The 11,147-nt window shown below is 31.9% G+C and overlaps 1 protein-coding gene across 1 annotated transcript; it reads right to left on the reverse strand.

Annotated features, from left to right (window-relative positions):
• Positions 1-521: 521 nt before the first annotated feature.
• On the reverse strand, positions 522-10,979 carry LOC121371429 (xanthine dehydrogenase-like). The gene is made up of 5 exons (XM_041497307.1): positions 10,895-10,979; positions 10,399-10,566; positions 9,350-9,517; positions 7,138-7,237; positions 522-712 (listed from the first exon to the last, which is right to left on the reverse strand). Exons 1-4 carry the CDS (start codon positions 10,958-10,960, stop codon positions 7,187-7,189), a joined length of 453 nt encoding a protein of 150 aa, XP_041353241.1. The 5' UTR covers positions 10,961-10,979; the 3' UTR covers positions 522-712; positions 7,138-7,186.
• Between the last annotated feature and the right edge of the window lie 168 nt (positions 10,980-11,147).

The raw sequence follows: 11,147 nt of genomic DNA on the forward strand, positions 1-11,147 counted from the left end.
ACATATGGCATTGTTTCAAATATGCATACAATGAGCAGGTCCTAGGTTATCTTAAGACCTGAATTGTTCTATTTTTATCTAGGATTGTTATGGCAGCTCCTGCTTATGTAATACGGCAGCACATCACTTTCCATTTTCCGAATCTATGCTGTGTAATATGTGCATCAAAGATACATATGTAGTTGGTTATCATAATATATGTAAAATTATGGAAATGTTGCTCTTACAACTATGATAGTAAACTTTTAATCCACAGTTAATATTTGTAATCTTGGTAGTTTTGACTGAATAGCTACAATGTAATCATCCTTGGAAAGTATCAGTCAGTTGAGTAACATAAATAGATATTTAGATGTTTTATAACATACTGGGGTATATATACCAGTTGCGCACCATTTTACCAGTAGTAATTCAAAACCGTATATAATTTGTTTCCTTTAACTACTCACACATTTAAATATTGTGAAGCTAACAAACCAGAACTGTGTACACAGATTTAAGACAAGACAAGAAAATATAAGTTAAAATCAAATCAGATTTTATTCTTTGCCCACTGTACTTTTTACAATATTTGCTTGTCTGAACCATATACTCGTTTATATACACATATACAATTGTGTGTATGTAACCTCGGGATGGTTGTCCAAAAATAAAACAACGCCTGGTGGATTCACATTGTTACAAGTTGTTTATTCGTTCCGTTCCATCAAACCTAAAAACAAGAATATATCATCATAAAAAATAGGGAAAAATACTGAAGTTATCTCAAGCGATAACTTCTTAAGCGATACCTGCCGAAATGATTAAATATAGGTGGTATAAGCAAATACATGTATACATTATTATATTGATAATGTTACTCATCAGCAACATCTCAAAGTGGTTTTCACCAACCTCGAAAACACAGCCTGTAGCTAAGTTGACCATATACAAAAGATGTCTTCCTCTCTCTAAGATCTTGGGAAGTGCAAGGAGCAGGAAAAGTATGCATGACCCCGGTCAGTCAGGTGGTTACTGTCAGGTCATGTTATGTCATACTTGTATGTCAACTTAGAGTTAACCAAACTATAATAATATGACTACTTTGGATTATCAATAAGACTAATTAAGTTAATAAATTAAGGGGTTTATGTAAACAATTGTTAAGTTAATAATATGATATACTGAACACAATTTATATGTTTAGTTCAATAATAACTTTTATCCTGAATAATTAAACTGAAAATATACAATTAGTTAAACTGCTAGATAAACACCTGGTTACATGTATACATACACCTTTATTAATTAAGCATCACCAAGTTTGCACCATGTGACTTATAAATAAAGTCTATTTCAATTATCAAAAATGTCTCCCAATTGTAAAAATAGCAGTTTAAAATTACGGTCTGTCTCTTTAAGTTTTATTATTTAAAATGGTTTGTAAATTAAAAATTAGTGCGTGTGGGTGCGTGCGCTTGAGCGTACGTGCGCTAGTTAGGTATATATATATGTGTGTGTGTACATGTATGTGTTGTGTGTGTTATTGAGGGGGTAGCACATGCGTGCGTGTGTGAGTGAAATATAGTAATGTATTTACAAAGTGTCTATGAGCAAGCTGTTATTGTTTGTGGTTGCTGATGGTTTTTCGTGCTTAATATTTGTCACATATCATTTACAACAATTATGATATAGAAACAGCAAATGTCACACCACCCGTTTTCCGAAACATTTTTTTTTTTTAAATTTACATAGAGCTAATTTATATTAATTTATACTATATTTTATCCACTATCAATATTAGTAGTACCGTTTCTTGCTATGGTCATTTTTTAATTGTTGCTATAATAAATAGTAATCATAACAATATTCTAAAACGTAATGACAATTACAGTGCCGCTACTACCGTCATTCTTTAGCCAGTTCTGATGTTCATTAATTACGTGAACACGGTCAGCTGAACACTATTCATGGAAGAAGCAAGCGGGTGGTCTGACAATCTGTCACTATTTGTGTAACTATGTATATGTGTTTATGTGATTCACGACTTTACATATGTTTATATACCACAATATTTAATATGTACCCTAAATAGCTGTTAGCTACGTACTAATAATCAATAATATTTTCATGTAGCAAAATACCTATAATATTAGGCTATGATCTTACATGTAGTTTCAATATGTTTTTAAAGGTCGGGGATGGGGATATCGTGACCTTTGACTATAGGTTTCTTTTTTCTCACTCGTTTAGATTTTTCTTTTGACTTTTGTTTCTCTTTCCACTGCTTAGAAATTCATATTTTGATGTCCTTTCTCTAGCTTTGCTTTATATATTTTCACACAATCTATTTCATCCTTGATATCGATTTTTATTTTTTGGGGGGAAAACTTACTGTAAAAAATGCTCGAATTAAAGACCTGCCAATTCCTAGCAAGTGAAAAACACAAATCTACAAATTAAAGATTAAATATGTCTCAACAGTATTATATTTATACATAGTGTGTGCCCATATAACAAATTACATAATCTTGAGAAGAACTCATCATGGTGTGTCTGCAAATAATAACGCTCAACTGTCAGGGGCTCGGGGACAAGGAGAAACGAAGAGATGTATTAAATTACTTAAAAAGTAAATCATTTACTGGTTTAAATGCATATTTAGTTCTTATACTGGAAACGCTCGAGGTGTGGCTATAATGTTCAATAACAATTTCGAATATAAGATACATGGTATAAGAAAAGATAACTCGGGAAACTATATCATAATCAATTTAACAATAGAGAGGGAGAGAATTACCCTTGTGAACATATAACGATAATTTTTGTCAATATATTTTAGATTGTATTGAAGAATTCCAAAATGAAAAATATATAATTTGTGGAGATTTTAATTTAGTACTAAATCAAGATCTGGATACAAAAAACTATAAACACGTAAATCATCCAAAATGCCGGAAAAAATTTATGGAAAACATGGAAGCATTTGATTTAAAAAACCCATTTAGAGAACTATACCCTAATCTCCGTAGATATACATGGAAGAAGAAAACACCTTTAAAACAAGCTAGATTGGATTTCTTCTTAATATCCAATAATCTTATGTCTATGGTGGAAAAAATAACAATTGAAAATAGTTACCGTTCGGATAATGCAGGAGTAGTTTTAAGGATAAACATAAGTCAAATAGTAAGAGGTAAAGGGCTGTGGAAATTCAATAACTCTTTGCTTTTAAACAAAGAATATGTTAAATTAGTTAAAGAAACCATTATAAAAGTAACTCACTAATATGCTGTACCAGTGTATAATTTGGACAATATAGATTCAATATCCAAAGAAGAAATACATCTTATGATAAATAATCAACTCTTCTTAGAAACATTACTTATGGAAATAAGAGGCGAAAGTATATCTTTTTCTGTGTATAAGAAGAAAAAAGTACCGAATTAGAACAAAATATATGCGATGAAATTAAATCTTTAGAGGAGAACGAAAATACAATTGACTGGGAAAAAATCGAAAGTAAAAAGTCTGAATTATTAGAATTGCGAAAAGAAAAACTCAAAGGTCATTATATTAGGTCACGGTCAAAGTGGATAGAAGAGGGCGAAAAGCCAACTAAGTATTTCTGCAATTTAGAATCTCAGAATTATTTTAGCAAATTATTAATATCAAAAATTAAGTTGGACAATGGAACAGAGGCTACGGATCAGAAAGAAATCTTAAAAGAAACAAAGACGTTTTACCAAAATCTTTACTCTGCACCATCTTGGCAAAATAATGATGACATTATTGAAAAACTATCTCACTTTAGTTTCAATAAACTGATGAAGAAGCTGAAGAATTAGATGGATTTACAGCCGAATTCTTTAAATTCTTTTGGATCGATATAGGACATTATGTAGTTAGATCTATTAATTATAGCTATACCATTAAAGAAATGTCTCATGTACAAAAGCTAGGCATTATAACATATATCCCAAAACCAAATAAACCAAAAGAATTCTTACAAAATTGGCGACCTTTAACTCTTTTAAACTGTACTTATAAAATGGCATCGGGGTGTATTGCAAAAAGAATTAAAAGTGTTTTGGACAAATTGATAGATAAAGACCAAACTGGTTTCATAAAAGGAAGATATATTGGAGAAAATATTAGATTAATTTATGACATCATGTCATACACTGAAGAACATGATATTCCTGGATTGCTGTTATTAATCGACTTTGAAAAAGCCTTCGATTCTTTATCTTGGTCCTTTATATATAGTGTTAGATATATTTAATTTCAAATCATCTATTAAAAACTGGATAAAAACGTTTTACAATAACTCCCTCTCTAGTGTCATACAAAATGGATTTTTATATGAATAATTAGAAAGAGGTTGTAGACAAGGTGATCCTTTATCACCTTATATATTTATTTTATGTGCTGAAAGTAAAGTTTGTTTTATTTAACGACGCCACTAGAGCACATTGATTTTTAATCTTATCATCGGCTATTGGACGTCAAACATATGGTCATTCTGACACTGTTTTTAGAGGAAACCCGCTGTTGCCACATAGGCTACTCTTCTTTACGACAGGCAGCAAGGGATCTTTTATTTGCGCTTCCCACAGGCAGGATAGCACAAACCATGGCCTTTGTTGAACCAGTTATGGATCACTGGTCGGTGCAAGTGGTTTACACCTACCCATTGAGCCTTGCGGAGCACTCACTCAGGGTTTGGAGTCGGTATCTGGATTAAAAATCCCATGCCTCGACTGGGATCCGAACCCAGTACCTACCAGCCTGTAGACCGATGGCCTGCCACGACGCCACCGAGGCCGGTTTTATGTGCTGAAATGCTTGCAATTATAATAAGAAACTCGAGTATTATCAATGGTATCAGTATAGATGGTGAACAATATTTAATTTCACAATATGCAGATGATACAAGTTTCATTCTTGAGGGTTCTCCCGAGTCCCTGTACAATACACTTTCGGTTTTAGACTACTATGCATATATATCAGGCCTAAAAATAAACTTTTCCAAATCTAAAGCTATTTGGATAGGAACGAAAAAGTTTTCTAAGGATGTATTCCATCATACGTGATGGAAGTTAGAATGGGGTCAAATTCAACTTTTCAGTGAACATGGAACATATAATCGAACTGAATTATGATTAAAAAATATCAGAAGTACAAAAATTGATGAGAGTATGGTCTTGCAGAAGATTGACGGTTTTAGGAAGAATAACAGTATTGAAAACGTTAATAATGCCAAAGTTAACTCACCTATTAATAGCTTTACCGAATCCAAATGAAATTCTGATAAAACATATAAATACATTATTTTTTAAATTTATCTGGCAGAGTAAAACTGAAAAATTGAAACGAAATTTAATAACACAAGATTATGAAAGGGGTGGTATTAAAATGATAAACATAAATAATTTTATAACAGCATTGAAATGTACATGGATTCGAAGAATGTTTTTAAATAACTCAAAGTGGATCACTTTGTTTAAGCCAGTTACAAACATATTGTTAACAGACATGATTAAACAAGGTGATTATTTCCTAACGCGCAAAATAGAACATATTCACAATAGGTTTTGGAGAGAAACACTGTCCAGCTGGATAGATATACAAAAAGTTCAAAACCCACAAAGTGTGGATGATATATTAAGTATTAATATCTGGAATAACAGCAAAATATGTATAGGTAACAAACCATCTATATACAAACATTATATCAATAATGGTATCACATTTATTAATGATTTATTAAACGAACAAGGTGATGTTTTAACATACGAACAGTTTATAACAAAATATCATATAAATACAAATTTCTTGGAATATGCGTCAGTAACAAATGCTGTTAAATCATTTATAAACAAATTAGAAAACATAAACGATGACACTTTCACAAATCTTAAAAATCCTGTTTTCCCGTTTAAGATAAAACATTTATTAAAAGACAAAAGCGGTTGTAAACATATGTATGATGTTAAATTCACAAACTGTCATTCCAAAAGCACAATTGAAATATGCAAATGAAGGATACATGTATGATACAAAGAAATGGGAAAAGTATTATGTTATTCCTTTTCGATGTGTAAAAGACACAACATTAGCATGGTTTCAGTATAGAATAGTACACAGATTCTTAACTACTAATACATTTTTGTATATGATACATTACGTGGATTCTAATGCTTGCGACTTCTGCAAAGCTTCATGTGAAACGTTACAACATCTTTTCTTTGACTGTAACAAGGTTAACCACATTTGGGAATCAATACGAGAATGGATATTGACTGAAACAGGAATTGACATTATTTTTAGTCAAGATATTGTTATGTTTGGTATGATCAATAACGAAAATAGTAACTTTGTAAATTGGTTGATTATCAACATTAAATATTATATCTACTGTATGAAAGTACAGAAACAAATATTAAATATCAATGGAGTTAAAAACATTTTGCGAAACAAGTTTGAAATAGAAAGATTTATTTTATATAAGAATTGCAATTACGAAATTTTTAATCAACAATGGACACCATGGCTTAATCTCTTTGACTGAAACATATTTCTTAACAATAGCTTGTTTCTAATTCCAGGTCTTTTTCGTTTCGCGCTAGTATAGATTTATCCCCCCCCCCCCCCCTGTATTTATTTATTTTATTTATTTATTTTGTTTTGTTTTGTTTTATTTTATTTTGTTTTGTTTTTTATTTTATTTTGTTTTGTTTTGTTTTGTTTTGTTTTGTTTGTTTGTTTGCTTATTTATTTATTTATTTATCAATTTATTATTGTGTTTTAACCATTTATATCTTCTTTCTTCTTCTATATTTCCCAGTCCTTTCCATTATATGCGTCATGGCAATTTGTTTAGTTTTTTAACCAATCTTTAATTTATACAGAAACATTACAAATGCATTTATGTATCAAATTGTTATATATGACTATATAACATTATTATACAACAAATTAGATATGTGATATTAGATATGGTCAGAATGGACTGGGGAAAATAAATATTTAAAAAAAAAAAAAATAATAATAATAATAATAAAAAAAAAAAAAAATGACATTATTTTTCTAATTGTCATGGTTCGAAAATGATTTCACAATTTTTGCACAAAGTGCACATGAATTCCAACAGACCAGTTTGTTCCTTCCCTTAATTGAATTCTCCAATGCAACCACCGAGAGTTTACAGATCCACAAACCATGGCGTTTCAGAACCCCTCTCTTTGACTGGAAACTGAAAAACAATATAACAATACAAATAAATGATTGTCTCATGTATGCACCATCATTATAATCATAATCATCACCATCGTCATTATAATAATCATTTCTTGACTGAAAACTATAAAACAGTATAAACCTGTGATAAGCACATTTCATCTTGTAAGTGGCATTTACATCATCATCATAACGATCATCACTACTTGGTGTAGAGGTTTTACAGAACAGAAACAGATCTTTTATTTCACTCAAGGCCACCAACCAGTTGCATCAGAGGATTATATACATATAACAAATAAATATATATTCACATACATCAAGATTGCAAGAGTCATATCTCTATAGAATGTATATGAACATAAATAGATACAAATTTTAAAAAATCAATAACAGAAAATCAAGCACAATGAACGGGGAAGACCGAAAGAAACATGGAGGAGGACAGTAGAGAAGGAACTCTGACAGGACAGCTAGTCTGAGCTGGGGGCTGCTGGAGAAGCTGGCAAAAGACAGGCGGCAGTAGCAATCTCTGGTTAAAGCCTTATGGGCTTCTTAGCACGAAGGGGATTAAGAAGATAAAAAGAAGCAAAATGAAATAGGTTTTCAGGAGTAAATGTTACTATTTCTAAGATTAATAAATTCACACAGTTTTCTAAGAGTACTGACACGTTTGCATTTGAAGAGTTCTTTCATTTTAATCACATTAGGTCTCACAAAATAATATTTGTTTAGCAGTCTTATTCGCACTTCTTTGAGTTTATTACATATAAATAGATAATGAAACTCATCTCCGATATCGTCTATATTACATAATGTACATCTCCTTTGTTCTCTTGGTACACCTGACCATCTACCTTTCTCAGTTGATAAGTAATGACTAGATAGATGAAATCGGACAAAAGAAATATAATTTTTCTTATTTAAGATGTTAAAATAACTTTCAAATTCTATATTTTCTTTAAAGAGGATGCGTGTGGAACACTTTCCTGATTCGGTAATGCTACTATGCCAATTTTGAGTAAACCGGTCTTCTAGTCGTAATTTTATAGTTCTTTTTAAATGTGATATAGACACAAAACACTGCATCGCATACATTGTTAAAACCTGGGGCCTAATTCACAAAGGTCTCTTAGGCTCTGCTAGACAACAAAGTATCCTCTTTGTAAGTCCTTTAGCACTGCACTGTGAGAGTTTAATGAATTAGGCCCCAAGTCTGTAAAGTACGTCTCTAATATATACAATCCATTTATATTCTATGCCATATTGAAAAAAGTCATAAAATTATTAGTTTATAAATACATAGGGATAATTTTGTACTTTTACGTATTAGAAATCGAGCCCAAAAACAAACTATTCTACAGTATATAATCAATTACTGGTGGGTTTTTTTTTTTATCAAATTCACCAAAAGCAGAGGTACTTTTTCTAACTGGAGCTAAATATTTTTTATAAAAATTGTATATGGAGCTAAATATTTTTAAAAATTGTATATGGAGTTATTCTATGATACTAAGGTGTTAAAACCCCATATCTCATATCCGTACAATAATATTGATACAACAGAATCGAATAATTTGATTCAGTATTCCAAAGACAAGCAAAGTTTGTTGCATGTTCTTAAAATATAAATTATAGTTTTCTGAGCTTGTTTAAGTTTTTCTTGCACATGTTAAGTTTATTGTTTTTATGAAGCCAAACACCAAGATATTTATATTCGTCTGCATTGTCTAGCTACACCTACCCACTGAGTCAAAACTCTCTGGGTGGGAGCTGCTACCAGGAGGTGATCCCAATACCTAGCAGCCTTATGTCCAATGGCTTAACTACCAAGGCTGGTTAATAGAGGCACACAGATTTATAGTAACAAGCAAAATAGTAGTGTGATGCAAAAATCGATATGTAACCTGTTGTTGGTATTGACAAATAAATAGATGCATTTGGTAATGGACATTTTTTAATACTTATAAAACTGGTAAAATATAAATAGATACTACATTTACATTTGTAATTTCATGACAGAATTGCCACACTGTTTACTTTAATTAATACATTTTACAGCAACAGCAACAGAAATATTTTTGCCATTTTAGATTTGAGTCCGTAAAGATTCAAAAAATATATACACCTGTTTGGTAAACCTGTCTTGACATGCCATTCTGATTTTGTCTGGTGTAGCTGGACTGTCGATCCTGAAGTAACCAGTGATGCCCTCATCAGCACGGGCAGACGATATGGCATCTTTGATGGCGAAGAAGACTGACGACCCCAAGAACAGTGGAGGTTCACCAACTCCCTGCATACAGAAAGTGTGCAATGAGACAAGGCAAGATGTACATACATTGCTTGATACCCACCGTCAGTGACTTTAATAACTGGCCTTGGTGGTGCAGTGGTTAAGCCATCAGACTATAGGCTAGTAGGTACAGGGTTTGCAGCCCGGTACCGGCTCCAACCCAGAGCGAGTACTTAATTAAATGCTCAATGGGTAGGTGTAAGGCCACTACACCCTCTTCTCTCTCACTAACCACTAACCAACTAACAACTAACCCACTGTCCTGGACAGACAGCCCAGATAGCTGAGGTGTGTGCCCAGGACACCAGGCTTGAACATTAATTGGATATAAGCACGAAAGTAAGTTGAAATGACTTAAATAAATACACACATAAAAAACCCTAGTTACACAGACAAGAAGCGATTATCAAATTGGTCAGTGGGTAACTGTATTGGCAACCTGTGAAACTGCACCAGGATTATCACCTTGCATACATCTCTCTCTGAGTTTTAAAATATTACTTCGATGCCAACATTAATCAATAAAATACAAACAGGTTGACATACTAGGTGATTGCAGCAATGTTTTAATATTCCCATTACCTATTAGGCCAAAATAACTAATGCTGGCATTAACGATGCCCATTATTATTAATATTAACATTTTACAGGCATGTGATACCCAAAATAAAATAAAAGCTGAAATGAACTTAACTTTTAAAAGCTGACACCCTTATACTACACCTAAAAGAAATTCATTTCTCACCATTTCATATCAACTCAGTCCACTATGTGAAAATCATTTTACACAAAAAAGCTGAAATCGGACAAAAAGCCAAAAAATTACAACCTTGATTTTTGTCATAAATGATGTAATTCCCAGTGGTTGAGTATAAGAATACCTTAGAAGAGAAAATGGCTTCATCGTTGCGACTTCCTTTCAGAAGATGAACGTTCATCTCCACGGGAACATTCCTGAATGATGGAATTTTGTAAGTACTCGGACCTTGTGTCAGAAGAACTCCTTCTGGGTTGATTTTATAATGCTCCAAACAAAACAACCCGTATCCCTAAAATATTATAAGTTATGATATACAAATAATTATGGTAGAAAGAACTGCATGTAGTATCATACAATAACAAAACATTTTCAGAATTAACAGAAAATATGAAATCATACTAAAAGGCAGTCACTGTGAAGAACTTGTATAAATGTACATGTATCAAATGTTTTTTTAATCAATATGTATTAAGATTATGTTGTATGTCAGGGATTGATCAACATGCAAAATATAAAAATAGACAGATGTGATAAAAAAAAAAAAAGGTACTACGTTAAGTAGAACACTATGTCATAATATAGATATTTGATCTTTAAAGCCCAGGGTTTTCAGGTACCTGTGTGAAAGCTCCTTCAATCTGACCAATATCAACTGCAGGATTCAGACTCCTTCCAACATCCATCACAATGTCAGTACGAAGAACCTGAATTGAAATGCAAATCACTCAACATAGTCCCTGCTGACATTATATCATTACTGCTAGTAGTAAATTCCATTACAAGGGTCATAAAGCATACTCACATCCATGTGATATCAAAAATACTTTAGAAAGATATCAGAAACATTTAAAAATATCATTAGGATCATAA

This window comes from Gigantopelta aegis, chromosome 4 (genome assembly GCF_016097555.1).
Source record: "Gigantopelta aegis isolate Gae_Host chromosome 4, Gae_host_genome, whole genome shotgun sequence".
NCBI lineage: Eukaryota > Metazoa > Mollusca > Gastropoda > Neomphalida > Peltospiridae > Gigantopelta > Gigantopelta aegis.